Consider the following 17,749-nt stretch of genomic DNA (forward strand, 5'->3'; position numbering starts at 1 on the left):
TGGTGCTCCAACTAGTGCTCTTAACTACCATTGTGTGAATGAGCTTGGTTAAGATTGTCAGACTCCTACATCTTAATACATATTTTCAATAATGTTCTCTTTGCAAATGTACATAAGTTCCAATATTTACAGAGTTGTATTGGAGATGCCTGGTGGAATGTGCTTGGGAGACTCAAGCCTTTGAGGAAAGAGTGATTCAGCAAGACAATTTGACAGACATTCATCTTTAAAACAGCGAGGAGTAAAAGACTCATACCCAAACTCACATATTAAATGTCTGAAAAGATTTATGGATCAAACGATTAACATGTAAAACCAACAAACCATCAAGGGACTTGATAGTGAAAACAATCCTTAAATAGGCACAAATGGCAGATTAAATAGGACTTCAGTGTTAGAATGTCTAATTCTACATGACAAGGATATCAGGCAAACCATTCTTCGTGCAGAAGGAGAGGAAGAATGATCCTTCATTATCACAGTAAGCAAACCTGGGAGCATGGTGGGGTAAACATTAAATAGGGTAAATGCAACGTCAACCGTAATTCAGCAGGATAGTTTACAGCTATTAAAAAAACTCAGATTAAGATGAGCCTTCCCCAAAACCTCCCAAAGGGCCCATTGCATGTCTCCCGGAGCATGAAAGGAAACAAATAGTATAAATTCTATGAATGAAGGACAACCTATTTGTTAAAAACAAGACATGGCTGTGACACACTGTCTGCTGTGCAATAGTACTATGTATGTTTGAAAGCAGCCAAATAAAGTTCTGTAAAGCTGCACAGAGGACATTACTCCAAAGCATAAAGCAAGGTAATCAATAGAAATAGAAGCATTTTTAAAAAGCAAGGTTTATGCAGTGTGAGTGAGATGCCAAATCTTGTCAATCTGTTAAAGATTGCCACGTGTCTGAAGGTGGAAACTGTGCTACAACTCCTCTTTCATCATGGTCTTCCTCTCCTAGCGTGAAGGTTAGCTTGTATTGCAACTGCACCTTCTCCTGGAAAATAAGAGAATTGAGGGTTGCAGAAATCTATTTAGCTTCATAGTTTATAATTACAAGAAAATGTTGGGGATGCCACAGGGGTATATAACAGGCCTTAAACGAGTGTCTAGTACCCTGTGAGGGTTGGCCAGCAGCATGATCTGTGTGATGGCAGCAGGTGGGAGGATTGGGTTGAAGGCTGGAAGCTCTGTTCCTGATGGGGGCTGTAGCTTCACTCTCATTGTCTACAACAGAGGTCATGATGTCAACCCTACAATGACAATGGAACTGAAGGTGAAAAGGCAGATTAAGAGAGAAGAGGTCTTACGTCAGGGACAGAGGCCTGGAAGAGGATGTTGCTGACTGGAACCGGGGCGGAGGAGAGCATGGAGATGATCACCACCAGCACATCAGCAAGAGAGGGCGGAGAGTCACGTGCAAAGTGGAAGAGCACCCGCAAACTGTGGCTATCAAACACCGTCACAGGCAACAGGCTGCCTGGATACAACAAAGAGTTTAAAACTGTTCAAATGTGATGCACTATTAGCATAGCAAGTAGATACTAAAAATATTATAGATACTTACTGGGCTTAATGGACTCAAGCGGCACAAAAACATCTGTCAGGGTAATTTCTATAGGGGGAATGACTGTGTGAACCGGAGAGGTGTCCAACAACCTATCACCTAGGAGAGCCACCGGGTGCTCAGGGGAGAAGGCCGGGATCTCGTAGAGTAGGTTTGAACGGTTGCTTGTCCCTGAAAATAGATAAAAGGTACTACATAAAATGTTGAATAATGTTGCTGAGTGTCTGTCATGTTGTTATAACAAGTTGGCATGGTCAGCACCTCATGATCCTTCATATATTGTTTTACTTCTACAGCACTTGAAGTGACTTCAAATCGTAATGAACACAGTGGTCCATCAATACTGTACTAAGCAGCAACATAACTGGCAGACTAATACGAATACTTGACACAAACATCTCCTGCGGTGTAAAACCATCCCATAGTGAAGGGTTAGTTACCATTTGACCTGCAGGCCCTCTGGAGGTAGGGACTGCTGCAGCAGCGTCTTCCCCAGCAGATCCAACTCATCTAAGGCTGAGCTTCCAGACGTGGCTCCAGTAGAAAGAGGCTGGGTGTAGGGGAGCGGATCTGGACTCAGTAGTACACGAGGCGCTGCTGGGATATCAGTAATATCCACACTATCGGAAGACTGTTGCAAAGAAAGCGACACCATGTGTAAGACACAGACGTGACACTTGTTGTTAAGGTATAATCATGAACCTGCCTAAGTAATGGCAATCAAATCAAATTCTATTGGTCACATACACATGGTTAGCAGATGTTAATGCGAGTGTAGCGAAATGCTTGTGCTTCTAGTTCCGACCATGCAGTAATATCTAACCTAACAATTTCACAACAACTACCTTACACACACAAGTGTAAAGGAATGAATAAGAATATGTCCATATAAATATATGGATGAGCGATGGCCGAACGGCATAGGCAAGATGCAGTAGATGGTATAGAGTACAGTATGTACATATGAGATGAGTAATGTAGGGTATGTAGACATTACATAAAGTGGCATTGTTTAAAGTGAATAGTGATACATAATTTACATCCAATTTTTTATTATTAAAGTGGCTACAGATTTGAGTCAGTATGTTGGCAGCAGCCACTCAATGTTAGTGATGGCTGTTTAACAGTCTGATGGCCTTGAGATAGAAGCTGTTTTTCAGTCTCTCGGTCCCAGCTTTGATGCACCTGTACTGACCTCGCCTTCTGGATGATAGTGGGGTAAACAGGCAGTGGTTCGGGTGGTTGTTGTCCTTGATGATCTTTTTGGCCTTCCGGTGACATCGGGTGGTGTAGGTGTCCTGGAGGGCAGGTAGTTTGCCCCCAGTGATGCGTTGTGCAGACCTCACTACCCTCTGGAAAGCCTTGCAGTTGTGGGCGGAGCAGTTGTCATACCAGGCGGTATTACAGCCCGACAGGATGCTCTTGATTGTGCATCTGTAAAAGTTTGTGAGTGTTTTTGGTGACAAGCCAAATTTCTTTAGCCTCCTGAGGTTGAAGAGGCGCTCTTGCGCCTTCTTCACCACGCTGTCTGTGTGGGTGGACCATTTCAGTTTGTCCGTGATGTGTACGCCGAGGAACTTAAAACTTTCCACCTTCTCCACTACTGTCCCGTCGATGTGGATAGGGGGCTGTTCCCTCTGCTGTTTCCTGAAGTCCACGATCATCACCTTTGTTTTGTTGACATTGAGTGTGAGGTTATTTTTCTGACACCACACTTCGAGGGCCCTCACCTCCTCCCTGTAGGCTGTCTCGTCATTATTGGTAATCAAGCCTACCACTGTAGTGTCATCTGCAAACTTGATGATTGAGTTGGAGGTGTGCAAGCCACGCAGTCATGGGTGAACAGGAGAGGGCTGAGAACGCACCCTTGTGGGTCCCCAGTGTTGAGGATCAGCGGGGTGGAGATGTTGTTTCATACCCTCACCACCTGGGGGCGGCCCGTCAGAAAGTCCAGGACCCAGTTGCACAGGGCGGGGTCGAGACCCAGGGTCTCGAGCTTAATGACGAGTTTGGAGGGTACTATGATGTTAAATGCTGAGCTGTAGTCAATGAACAGCATTCTTACATAGGTATTCCTCTTGTCCAGATGGGTTAGGGCAGTGTGCAGTATGGTTGCGATTGCGTCGTCTGTGGACCTATTGGGGCGGTAAGCAAATTGGAGTGGGTCTAGGGTGTCAGGTAGGGTGGAGGTGATATGATCCTTGACTAGTCTCAAAGCACATCATGATGACGGAAGTGAGTGCTACGGGGCGACAGTCGTTTAGCTCAGTTACCTTAGCTTTCTTGGGAACAGGAACAATGGTGGCCCTCTTGAAGCATGTGGGAACAGCAGACTGGGATAGGGATTGATTGAAAATGTCCGTAAACACACCAGCCAGCTGGTATGCGCATGCTCTGAGGACGCGGCTAGGGATGCCGTCTAGGCCGGCAGCCTTGCGAGGGTTAACACATTTAAATGTTTTACTCACGTTGGCTGCGGTGAATGAGAGTCCGCAGGTTTTGGTAGCGGGCCGTGTTGGTGGCACTGTATTTATTGTCCTCAAAGCGAGCAAAGAAGTTGTTTAGTTTGTCTGGGAGCAAGACATCGGGGTCCGCGACGGGGCTGGTTTTCTTTTTGTAGTCCGTGATTGACTGTAGACCCTGCCACATACCTCTCGTGTCTGAGCCGTTGAATTGCGACTCTACTTTGTCTCTATACTGATGCTTAGCTTGTTTGATTTACTTACGGAGGGAATAGCTACACTGTTTGTATTCGGTCATGTTTCCGGTCGACTTGCCCTGATTAAAAGCAGCGTTTCGCGCTTTCTGTTTTGCGGGAATGCTGCCATCAATCCACGGTTTCTGGTTGGGGAAGGTTTTAATTGTCGCCGTGGGTACAACATCACCGATGCACTTTCTAATAAACTCGCTCACCCGAATCAGCGTATACATCAATGTTGTTGTTCGACGCTATCCGGAACATATCCCAGTCCACGTGATCGAAGCAATCTTGAAGCGTGGAATCAGATTGGTTGGACCAGCGTTGAACAGACCTGAGTACGGGCGTTTCCTGTTTTAGTTTCTGTCTATAGGCTGGGAGAAACAAAATGGAGTCGTTGTCAGATTTGCCGAAAGGAGGGTGAGGGAGGGCTTTGTATGTGTCGCGAAAGTTAGAGTAACAATGATCCAGAATTTTTCCAGCCCGGGTCGCGCATTCGATATGCTGATAAAATTTAGGGAGCCTTGTTTTTAGATTAGCCTTGTTAAAATCCCCAGCTACAATAAATGCAGCTTCAGGATATGTGGTTTCCAGTTTACAAAGAGTCCAATGAAGTTCTTTCAGGGCCGTCGAGGTGTCTGCTTGGGGGGGATGTACACGACTGTGATTATAATCGAAGAGAATCCTCTTGGTAGAGAAGCTAAAAGGGACTCAATGGATTTGGTGTTACCTGTGAATATTATGCATTGCCTCGCATCATGTCTCCCTGTGTGAAGTGCTCAGTTCTCCCCTCACCTGGAAAGAGTCCCAGGCGGTAGAGTCCTCAGGCTGGGAGGCCGGGTTGGAGGTGTGGGTCCCCTCACTCAAACCTGGGAAAGATAGGCACAAAGTCACCCACAATTAACACACACAACATGGAAGTAGCAGAGGTCTTGGAAGACTTACCCAGTGACATTAGCTCATCGTCAAGGAGACTGATGCCCATCTCCTGGGAGGGAGCATTTAGACTGTCTGTTGGAGTGGGGAATTCTGGGTAGGAAGGAGGTGAAGTGTCCAATCCCGATAGATCAAGTAGTGCCGTACTACATCCTGGAAGAGATAAGTGTACAGTGAGAGGAAATCTTTAGCCCATGCATGTAATCATATACTCTAGTCCCCTCCTACCAAGCTTGTGTCAAGTGACCCTATCGTCCCTATGGATGCATGTGTCATTGACCCATTGTTGCTCACCTGTGAGCCTTTGTGTATTAGCTGAGTTGTTCCCATTCACCACCTCTCCCTTCACCTGCTGCCTGTACAGGTTGATGACCTGAGTCAGGCTGTCGTTGGCCTGGAGGATCTCCGCTGCCCGCCCACACACACACACACAATTGTAATATACTGTATATCGTCACCCACATATTCTTCTCTCTCTGTGTACCATACACTTAAACACATTGAGGAGTGTCTGAAACCTCACCCAGAGCCTCATCATTGTCCTCTGTATCACTGGCCAGTCTGAACAATGTGGGTCTCATCTTCTCACAGCGCTGGTACAAGTCCTAAACACACAAATACACACTATCAAATGTCTGTATCTGCATGCAGTGCTTTGTATACATCATATATAGGTGATGCTGTTATGGCACTGTGGGAGGTGTCTCTGTGGTTTGTCATAGCATGGTGTTGCTTGTGTAAAGGTGCCACAGACCTGGATGAGCTCTGCATTGCTCTGTGGGTTGGTGGTCCTGTCATAGTCCTCCAGCAGCTGAGTCAGTAGGCTGACACTCTCGTTCACATCCTGGATAGCGTTCACACGCTTGGACAACTTCTCCGCCCGCTTCTGGTCCTGAGACACACACACAGGTCAGGAAGAAGAAACCAGGGAGGGAGGAGGGGGAAGAAAAGTATCCTTTGTCCCTAAACTAACGGAGTCATGAAAGCACTGAATTATTCTGACAAGGAGACCACCCCTCAGGGCAGAGTGCCCACTTTCTCACTCAGTCCCCTTACATGACAGTATAGTACTAAAGCACTTAGGCATTCACTTTCTCTCCCATACTAACACACACAGACCAGATAATACAGTTCACACTATGCAATGTACATATCTGTATTACTGTAATGTAACAGCCTATATATCTACTTTATTCATACATTGAGGTGAGCTTGAGAAAAGAGACTACCTCCTGCACCATTTCCTGGATCAGTTTGTTGGCTGCTTTCAGGTCCTCAGGGTGAGTGCTGTTCAACAGGCGAGTCAGTGTCTACCAAGACACCAGGGAGGAGGAATAATTTAAAGTTAGGGAGAGGGGTGGTAAATGGAGTGGAGAATGCATTGTGAATCACATTTGTAATGAAGAATTAAAAAAAAAAAAAAATTATGTCTCTTTTGTTTAACAATGCCTTACCTTTGACTTCTCCTCATCCTCAAATATGGCATTTTTTGGTCTGGGAGGTGGAAGCAGGAGGAGTTTGTCAGCTGGAAGAATTGGGTCCTGTTTGACAATGCCTGGTAAAAAAATAAATAAAACATTAACAACTACCTAAACAACAACCTTGCATCCATCACTACCATAGCTACACTGCAGTCACCAAGTGTAGAACAGCTCACCCTGTTTTTTAAGCATCTGGTAGGCATCAGCGATCTTTGCCTCGTCAGGCAGCCCCAGTGTCCAACTATAGATGAGCTCCAACACCTTCTTCTTCACTGGCTCTGGAGCCCGGGTGCCTAGGTACTGAGGGAGAGAGCAGGAGCATGCTGAGTGAGAGCTTATCCATTTTTAACATACTTGCTCAGTGAAAGGCACAGACAATCATTACCTTTGGAGAGACCACTTTGATGAGCTCGTTGAGGAAGCGAAACTTGCCCACCTCACTGTGGAACCTTTCCCCACAGCTCTTCATGCACGTCTCCAGCACCTGGTTGTACACACATCACAAGTGAGTCAAAAAATTAAGTTATTCAATATAGATGTAGGCACACACACTAGACAGCAGGCTGTCAATTGTAATAGGAATCAGAGCCAATACAACACTGCCATCACTCAACTCACCACGAGTGCCTGCATGGACTCCCACTCCTGAGGTGATTGGATCTTGTGAGCCAGTAGCCTGGTGGCCAGCTGGGGTCTGAAATGGAACATAAAGAGTTTGATGTGGCTGAAGTTGGCAGCAAATCTATCTACCATTGACTATTGTATGACATGCAATTTTACCTCTCCCTCTACTCTAGACAACACCATGTTTTTATTGAATGACACAGATGTCAGCACAGGGTCATTGTCAGAAATCTTAAAATGTGGAATATGAAGAAATCGCTCCCCCATTTCCTGGTTGCAAAAATTCTAATAGTTTACCTAATTTCAGTTTATGTGGCAAAACAAGCAATGTATCGTGTAGAGAATCATTGTACCATCTAAACCTCTTAAATATATTATAAATAACTACAAATACAGTATTTTCAGCTGTATGAAGCTGGTGTACAAAACCAAAAGTATGACACAAAAATGAAAATTAGGAATGGGATGCATAGAAATAACACACAAAGAACAAATCTACCGCTTCTTAGACTTTCAATGAGAATGACAGATCTAGAACTCACATTCCTATGTGAATTTGGACATAGCCCAAAAAGTTCCATATTGCAGCTTTAAGTAACAAGCATGTACTCAGTACAGCTACTCCTGAGAGGTGAAAACAGTGCTAAGACGTGTACATGTTATGAGACACTGACATTCACATACCCCTCCAAATCATTGTTGAGCTGGTCACAGAAGGCCTGGGTGCTGTCCCAATCTGCGTCTCTGTTTAGTGGGTTTGTGGCCTTGTCTAGTGGGAGAATGAAAGAAATTGGGAAAAGGGGAAGTAAAGGTTCATCTGAATATTTTTCGATAATGACACATATCCATGTTTAATTCAGGTAACTGTGAAAAATGGAGATGAACATCAATCAATTCTGTTGCAGAACTGTTTTGAAAACAGATAATAGCAAGTACTTTAGCCTTCCAACAGTACTTTGGACACAACTTTGTAAGGGACTCCAACTCCAGTTCTCCCACTGACCGAGTGAACTAGGCTTCCTGCATTTGACAGCACTGTCCCATAGCTAAGAGTATAGTCACTGGCAGGATATGATTTCACGATCGGTGGCTTGCTGGTTCCCGTATCTAGCAAGAGTTAGATGCATTCTCTCTAGTCTAGATGGTTCTGGGAATCTATCTGGATAGCTAGTTAGCTCACGTTAGCTTTACAGCTGGCTAGCTTGCTGTTTATGAGAGGTCTAACGTTACAGCCCCTCTCAGTTTGCACATTGATTTTGCTTAAACTGTCATCTCGGTCGACTGCGACACGGTTATTTTTCCAAGGATGCATGCTCCAATAGCTCTCTATACAACCTAAATAACTTTTTTTTAAATACTTACTGATACGTGACTCCAAACTCTCGGTGTCAGGCGGCGCCGCCATCACTACGGGAACTCTCTTTACCATGAACGTGTCTCGCGAGGAACAAATTTGAGAGCTCCCCTTCTCACCTCTCCAACAGTGATGGGTGGATGATGAACGCAATGGCAGCTGGCACTGGCGCATAAGAATATATAACACAGAAAAAAGGTTATCATACTTTCTAATGAACCTTCTCGATCACACTGTAGTTGTTTATTGCAAACCTGTGCAGACAGTGCAACCAGTTTCAGATTTCTACCGGTTTTCTCTACCCTCTAGCGGCACGAAGGTGTACTGCTGTACATGTGTAGTCAGTACAGTTACGGTGTGGTACAGTAACGGGTTTGTTTTGGTGTTTATTCTTTGTGATCAACTCTTCGGGATAGTACATTATCTCGGAAAGCCACGATCGCTAAACAACGTAACACATTTATTATAATGTAACCCAAAAGTGATTGAACGAAAAAAATACTTGAGTGAAGAGATGTATTGTTGTGTCAACATTTTACAGCAAATCAACCCGTGAACGTGGACGTTGTTCGCTATTTTTTCCTTCAAGGATCTACTTCGCTGAGATTAGAGAATTTTGGGGAACAACACATTGGAAGCAAATTACAGTGAAGTCACATAGGTTTTCTCAGTAAAAACAATGTTGAACTTGGTTTGACTTGGTCGACAAATATAGCCAAGAAGCTAACGTAGCTAGTGGGTGTGCTAAACATATTTGAATATCCAGGATCTGACAGGTTGAGGTTGAAGTGGTTGTTGACTTTCTCAATTTAACATGGGAGGATGAAATTCTATCATGGGGTCATTGAAAGCTTTACAAGAATGGTGTGGCATAAAATGCAAAAATTACCCCAATGTGGAGATAAGGAACATGTCTTCTTCATTCAGAGATGGATTGGCGTTTTGTGCCATTATCCACAAACACCGACATGATTTGATGTAAGTATATCAAATAAATTAGAATAGGATTGTGAACTCTCCTGTGAGCTTCCCCATCCTCTCTACTACTGTGGGCCATGACAGCTCTGCCCCAGTCAGTGTGTTGTATGTGAGTACATTGTTGACAGTAGGCCTATAGGACGCACAGTCGGACTCAGTTCCGGCCTGTCCTTAGGCTGATCCAGAGCGGCTGGCAAACTCTACTGTAGCTGTAGCAGGGACCTGAATCCTGTCACAGTGGATTTGTCTGCCCTGATACACGGAACCACAGCATGGCCTAAACTCCAAGTTAACTCTCCTTAATCTTCCTCTCTATCTTTTCCTCTCCCCCCTCCATTCTTTAATGGAAATGTCTCTAATGTTAAACATGTAAAGTGTGGTGTGCCGCAGGGCAGCTCTCTTGGCCCTGTACTTTCTTCTATTTTTACTAATGACCTGTCACTGGCATTAAACAAAGCCTGTGTGTCAATGTACAAGGATGATTGAACCCTTCATGCGTCAGCAACCGCAGCTAGTGAAATCACTGGAACCCTGAACAGAGATTTGAAGTCAGTTTTAGAATGGTTGGCCAGTAATAAACTAGTCCTGAACATCTCTAAAACTAAGAGCATTGTATCTGGTACAAATCACTCCATAAATTCTAGACCTCAGCTGAATCTGATAATGAATAATGTGGTTGTTGAGCAAGTTGAAGGGACTCAATTACTTGGAGTTACCTTGGATTGTAAACTGTCATGGCCAAAACATATTGATTCAATGGTTGTGAAGGTGGGGAGAGGTCTGTCCGCGGTAAAAAGATGTTCTGCTTTTTTACACCACACTCCACATAGCAAGTCCTGCAGGCTCTAGTTTTATCTTATCTTGATTATTGCCTAGTCATATGGTCAGGTTCTGCAAAGAAGGACCTAGAAAAACTGCAGCTGGCCCAGAACAGAGCAGCACGTTTTGCTCTAAACTGTAATCGGAGGGCTAATATCAATACTATGCATGGCAGTCTCTCTTGGCTAAAAGAAGAGGAGAGACACGTTCTTGTATTCATAAGAAACATTGTGTTGAAAATTACAAATTGTTTACATAGTTGACTTACACACAGCACTGACACACACACTTACCCCACCAGACATGCCACCAGGGGTCTTTTCACAGTCCCCAAATCCATAACAAATTCAAGAATATGTACAGTATTATATAGTGCCACGGTGGCATGGAACTCCCTTCCATCACAGATTGTTCAAGTGAACAGCAAACCTGTTTTTTAAAAACAACAGCAGATAAAGCAACACCTCATGACACAACGCCTCACCTCTATTTGACTTAGATATTGTGTATGTATTGTTATGTAGGCTGTGTGTGATGTTTTACATTTATGTAGTTCTGTCCTTGAACTGTTCTTGTCTATTAATGTTCTGTATTGTGTAATATTTCATGTTTTGTGTGGACCCCAGGAAGAGTCGCAGCAGCTGTCGCAGCAGCTAATGGGGATCCTAATAAAATAACTAATCCCTCCCTCCCTCCCTCTTCTTCATTACATCCCAATGTGGTTGGGGTCTGCGATGGCCCATCATTTGTATCACGTAGTACTATTCTGCTTTTGCTCCAGAGACTTCAACTCCCTCTCCAAAGATAATGTTTATGAAAACAAGCATCTGGTGAGTTTTACGTAATTATGTTTTACCTGCATCCATGACTGTCTCAATGCATGTTTATGTTCATACATTGCACTACATCTTTTTATATTGTCCTATCTGTCTGGCATTTCATTATTGATCCCTGTCTCCTACCAGGTATTTGAGGTCGCACAGTCAAAGCTGAGCATCCCTGCATTGCTGGATGCTAAGGACATGGTGTCCACAGAAGTGCCAGACCGGCTAAGTGTCATCACTTACCTCTCCCATTACTACCACTGCTTTAACAAGAAGTCTCATGGTGTGTGGCTAAATTGTGTCATAGTCAAATTGGGAAAACAGCACATGGTTGGTTCCACCTTTCTTTGTTTGTCAATTGTGTGTGTATTCAAAGTGTTCATCTTTACTAAGCAGCCAGTCCAGACAGTTTGAAGACGCCATGTGTTGCAGAGTGCTCCAGTCACTCCAAGACACAACCTGACTCTCTTGGAGGTTTGCAGCCAGCCAAGGTAATGTAATAAAGTTGTTATGAAGCCAGCAATTTTTTATTACTTCATCTCAAATCAAAGTTATTTATCTCAATCTCCTCTTTCATCCCAAATTCTCACATTTCTTCCTCTTTACTGTTGCCATTGGCTGACCTCCCCTGCTCAACAGTCAAGGACAGAGGAGCGATCCAACAGTGGCAGGCCATGCAGCATTTGTGCCTCCTGCACGAAGCACGTCCACCTGGTGCAGAGACATCTCACTGGGGGGAAACTCTACCACCGCAGCTGCTTCAGGTAACACTACTGCTCAGAAGGCAACGCTAGCTTATCCTTATCTGCAGACAGGGAAATATAATCTGTGATTTGTGTCCCTCTCATGTCATCCTGTGTTTCTCTTTCAGATGCAGTGTGTGTAGCAGCACTCTCTTACCAGGGTCTTACAAAGAGGGGAGTGAAGTTGGCTCCTTGGTCTGCACCCACCACTTGACAGCCAGTCAAAATGCCCACCCCGACTACAGTAAACAAACTGGATCAATAGAGAATCTGCCCAAATTAGATGAGCAGGAGGTGACACTATCTCAGGGTGGATACCCGATCTCTCTGATTTTATTAGAAAAACAGACTCAGGTGAGACAGTTATTTTTGGAAGAGGAGAGACAGAGACAGAGGGAGGTGAGAGAAAGACAAGGCATGACACACTTAAGAAGCAAAGGCCACCCTGTCCTCCAAAGCCCACTGTAGAAGAGGGAAAGCTTGAAGAAGCAGGGACACGGCCCATTCAGACAACAGAAACACTCACTGTAACTCCAGACAGCGGTTCGGCTTCTGCAAGCCCTGGACGGCCAGCTCCTGCACCCAGGCGGGTGTTAGACTCCACCCCTCCTCGTCCTGCACCCAGAACCCATCCACCTAAAGCCATGGACAGCCCCCTTGTTTCTGGTGAGTAAGACAAAACCACCCACTCCAGCTTCTCAATTCTGACCTCACTTTACGACTGTATGAAGAGTATGTCATTGTTATCAGAATATTTCAGTACACTCAATTCTGTGTAGACTCCCCATCTTCTCCTCATATGAAACATATCCACTAAATGTTTCTCTGTCCATCTCCCTCTCTCTGCAGTTTACCCAGTTGATAATAAAACTTTACCCAATCCTTCTCGCAGGTAAGTTTGACATAACACATTATGTATCAGACATAACACATAATGTAACTTTGAGTAGAATTGTCCAATTTATTTCTTTAACTTTTGACATCAGGTTTGGCCAACCCAGTGGGCCCTGTAAACCCAAAGACCCACCGTGGCTGGAGCTTGTCCAGCCAGGGCCCTGGCCAAAGCTGCCCCCTGCCCCACCCCCTAGTATGCCCAAGCCCCCACACTCAGGCTCTATACCCTCCCTCAGAGGGAGTTGGTACAGAGTGAGAGAACCCCCTCCCAACCCCTTTGGGGAGTTTGAGGATGAGGAGGCTGATGATGATTACACAGGGGAAGATAACACAGTGAGTGGTGCTGAAGGCCAAGCACAGCCCTCAATGGTAACCAGCCAGACATGGTGTGGTACCAGTCAGTTAGCTGAAGCAACCAGCTCACATTGCCAAGCTCATTTAGAGGACACATCCAGAGAAGTTGACAAGTCTAGTATTGCTGGAGTGGATGACGCAGTAAATTTACCTGAAATTGCTAATGCACCAAAGGTAGAAAGTTTAGCTGAAGCAGGATGCTCACTTCCTGTATCTAATTTAGCAGAAGAACCTTGTTCAATTGGTATATCTGAGTCAGCTGATGTTGGTGGGATAGCTAACATGGCTGAAGCAGCTGGCGGACTTGATGTATGTAATTTAGCAGATGTTGGAGTTGGAGAATCAACCAACTTGTCCAAAGCAGCTAGTTCACTTGGTTTGTCTAATTTGACTGAAGCTAAAACCACAAGTTCATCTTACTTGGCTCAGGCTGCTAGTTCCCTTGATGTATCTAATCTAGCTGAAGTAGCCAGATCACACGGTGTATCTGGTCTAGCTGGAGCTAGTGGGTTAGGAGGTTTAGTTGGAGCAATTAGTGCACCTAACATATCTAATTTAACTGAAGAAGCTAGTTCATATGGTGTTTCTGAAGCTTCTGCCGGTTCACTTAGTGTGTCTAATTTAGCTGGAGTTGATAGCATATGCAGTGTAACTGGAGCACCAAGTGCTCTTGGCAAATCAGATATAGCCCAGAGCCTCTCTTTGCCCAAAAGTGTGTCTGTGCCAGCATTCTCCACTAGTTCAGCCTGTACCCGAAGCCACCCACCACCAACCTTGTCAACCAATGGAGCAGCAGCCAGTCCTTCACTGCTCAGACCCCCATCGCTCCCTAGTGTGTCTGAAGTGAGTGACTCTGGCCAGGTGCCCACCCCCTCTCCCAAAATACAGAACATATAAGCTTGTATTACACAACACATGCATATTATGCAAAGATATCAGGTTAACTTCTTATGGCTGCAGGGGCAGTATTGAGTAGCTTGGATGAAAGGTGCACAGAGGTGCCCATATTAAACGGCCTGCTCCTTAGTCCCAGTTGCTAATATATGCATATTATTATTCATATTGGATAGAAAACACTCTGAAGTTTCTAAAACTGTTTGAATTATGTCTGTGAGTATAACAGAACTCATATGGCAGGCAAAAACCTGAGAAGTTCCACTTCCTGTTTGAATTGTTTCTGAGGTGTCAGATTTTCAACCATGCTCTCAATTGAAATGACAGCGAGATATAGATGAGTTTTCACTTCCTACGGCTTCCACTAGATGTCAACAGTCAACAGAACTTTGTCTGATGACTCTAATGTGAAGGGGGGCCGAAGGAGACAGGAATGAGTAATCACTTCCACAGGCTGATCACGCATTCACCATGTGCCTTCACATGAGTAGGACGTCCGTTCCATCACTCTTCTGAAGTCAATTTAATTTTCCGGTTGGAACGTTATTCAAGATGTATGTTAACAACATTCTAAAGATTGATTCAGTACATCGTTTGACATGTTTCTACTGACTGTTACGGAACTTTTGGACATTTCGTCACGTTATAGTGGAGGCGCTTTCTGACTTTGGAATTGTTTACCGAAGGCGCGAACCAAAGTAGGTAATTGGACATAAATAACGGACATTATCGAACAAATCAAGCATTTATTGTGGACCTGGGATTCCTAGGACTGCATTCTGATGAAGTTCATCAAAGGTAAGGAAACATTTATCATGTATTTTCTGGTTTCTGTTGAGTCCAACATGGCGGCTAATTTGGCTATTGTTCTGAGCTCCGTCTCAGATTATTGCATGATTTGCTTTTTCCGTAAAGTTTTTTTGAAATCTGACACAGCGGTTGCATTAAGGAGAGGTATATCTATAATTCCATGTGTATTATCATCTACATTTATGATGAGTATTTCTGTTGAAACGATGTGGCTATGCACTATCACTGGATGTTTTTGGAACTAGTGAATCTAACGCGCCAATGTAAACTCAGATTTTTTGTTATAAATATGAACTTTATCAAACAAAACATGCATGTATTGTGTAACATGAAGTCCTATGAGTGTCATCTGATGAAGATAATCAAAGGTTAGTGATTAATTTTATCTCTATTTCTGCTTTTTCTGACTGCTATCTTTCGCTGGAAAAATGGCTGTGCTTATGGTTTGATGGTGACCTAACATAATCGTTTGTAGTGCTTTCGCTGAAAAGCATATTTGAAATCGGACACTTTGGTGGGATTAACAACAAGAATACCTTTAAAATGATATAAGACACATGTATGTTTGAGGAATTTTAATTATGAGATTTCTGTTTTTTGAATTTGGCGCCCTGCACTTTATCTGGCTGCTGTCATATCGATCCCGGCAGCGGGATGCAGCCATAAGAATTAAGTGAGTTTCAGACTGAAACTATTTTCCAACATGTTAACATAAAAGACAACATGTTTTTCTAAGATTCTTGCATAACAACATCGTCCCTATACTGTAGGTTATAGCCTACTCGAGATAGCTGCTTGGACTGTGTGTGCTTGAATATTACAATTGTGGATTTCACAGAAATGTCTTCAATCTCCAATTTAGCAGGTATGTAAGGAGAACCCTTTCAATCGTAAAGTCTCCCCCTCTGAGTTCCCCAAATCCAAGCCTGCCCCTGGACATGGCTTCCCCCTCATCAAGAGGAAGGTGAGAGGATATCTCAGTATAATGAAATTAACCCATTATCCAGTGTTTTCTCCGAATCAGAACAGTCCCCTAGTACACATGCATGTCTCCTCAGGTGCAGACAGACAACTATGTCCCAGTGGAGGAGCTGCAGGTGGAGCTGGAGAAACGAATGGACAGGCTGGAGCTGAGAGGGGTGGAGATGGAGAGAAGCTTGAGAGACTGCCAGAATGGTGAGTGTCTGTAGTTGTACGTGTCTGTAGTGTGCTTATTATTAACATCCAAGTAATTCTTCCGGTTATCATAAAAAGTGTTGTTGTTAGAGATTAATTGTTATTGAGAAAACTAGTGTCGTCCACCTGTTTGTTTCAGACCAGGAAGAGGAGGACATGTTGGTGGACTGGTTCACTCTAATACGTGAGAAACAAATGCTTGTGCGCAGGGACGCAGAGCTGGTATACATGTAAGTGCACTGACCTGAAATTATATCAAAGCAAGACAGCACCTTCATAACACCTTTATTATCTCTGCTTCTTTTATCATTCCCAACATATGGACAGTGTTGTAAATTAAATATTTATGGACCTGATGTATTTGTATGTGCACTCCAAGGGCCAAGCAACAGAATTTAGAGGAGAGACAGGCAGACGTGGAATATGAACTGAGATGTCTCCTCAACAAACCAGGTGAGTGGCCAGTTTTCACACGACCCTCCCTCAATTATCTACTACTCCTCAGCAATTATCAGTCTGCTATTATTAATTATGTGTTATGTGTTGTTATTTGACTAATCTAATTGTTTGTCTCTCCTCATCTCCTCCTCAATCATCATCCCCCCAGAGTGTAAGTGGAGTAAGGATGACCGTTATAGGGACCAGCAGTTGATGAAGGAGCTTGTCACCATCATTGAACAGAGGAACCACATCATCAACAGCTTGGATCAAGACAGGCAAAGGTGCATGAAAAACTCATAGATGAATACCGACAGCCATTGATTCAGACAAATTACATTCAGCAGATAATTGATGCTCTTGCTCATACCTACCAATGGTTTGTCTTTTTCAGGGAAAAAGAAGAAGATGTTCTGTTTTCCATGATCAAGAAGAAAGGTGAGGGGAAAGTATTTTCCTAGAGTGTTTATTTTGTTGTTGTCTTTTCTGTTTTCTCGTGTCTGTTCACTCTCTTTCATTCCTATTCCCTCAATACTACACCTCAGACTCCTTCATTTCTCAGAATTTGATCATGGTATCACTATTTCTCCCTCCTCAGATTTAAAAAAAAGAGTCTGGGAAAGACCTGAAGACGTTAAGAGCAAAGTTCAAGCCCGTGAAGATGCTGAGTCATAAAGACTCTAAGAGCAAAGGCTCTCTAAAGAAGAAGAACTGAGTTGGACTCGGGCTCACCCTGTAAGGAAGGAACAAATAGGTCTATATTTGTGAACAAATACACATTGAGCCACAATGTAATGTCTCATAATTGTACAAATACATTTATGAAGATTACGGGTAAGAGATGGAGACTCTTGGACTGTGGATGAGAGTGGATACGAATTAAGAGAAGCCTCTGATGCATTTGATGGATTTTCTTCCCAAGTGAAAAAAACTATCCCCATTATACCTCCCCATTACACTGCACTTTTTGCACAAGATGTGATTGCTCCTGCATTCCGTAAAGCCGTGGTCAGCCTATTATTTTTACAGTTCAACTTTGTTAAATTATATTTAATAAAACATTGTACTTTGTATGAACAGAATGTATTTGTATGATCATAATCTTTTGATAATGTTTTAAATGTCATTTTAATGTTTGTTTTTTTCAAATGTACCT

General features: G+C 43.7%; 1 protein-coding gene and 1 pseudogene across 1 annotated transcript; one reads left to right on the forward strand and one right to left on the reverse strand.

Annotated features, from left to right (window-relative positions):
* Positions 1-262: 262 nt before the first annotated feature.
* Positions 263-8,932, reverse strand: LOC120037904 (annotated as a pseudogene).
* On the forward strand, positions 8,479-17,675 carry LOC120044024 (MICAL-like protein 1). Its single transcript, XM_038988617.1, is given in 16 exon segments — positions 8,479-9,641; positions 11,087-11,290; positions 11,426-11,567; positions 11,681-11,775; positions 11,924-12,048; positions 12,156-12,477; positions 12,480-12,693; positions 12,877-12,919; positions 13,014-14,169; positions 15,845-15,943; positions 16,038-16,155; positions 16,295-16,385; positions 16,535-16,608; positions 16,763-16,877; positions 16,988-17,031; positions 17,192-17,675. Coding segments are annotated over 15 exon segments (2,811 nt in total). The 5' UTR covers positions 8,479-9,641; positions 11,087-11,194; the 3' UTR covers positions 17,269-17,675.
* The last annotated feature ends 74 nt before the right edge of the window (positions 17,676-17,749 follow it).

This window comes from Salvelinus namaycush, chromosome 3 (genome assembly GCF_016432855.1).
Source record: "Salvelinus namaycush isolate Seneca chromosome 3, SaNama_1.0, whole genome shotgun sequence".
Lineage (NCBI taxonomy): Eukaryota > Metazoa > Chordata > Actinopteri > Salmoniformes > Salmonidae > Salvelinus > Salvelinus namaycush.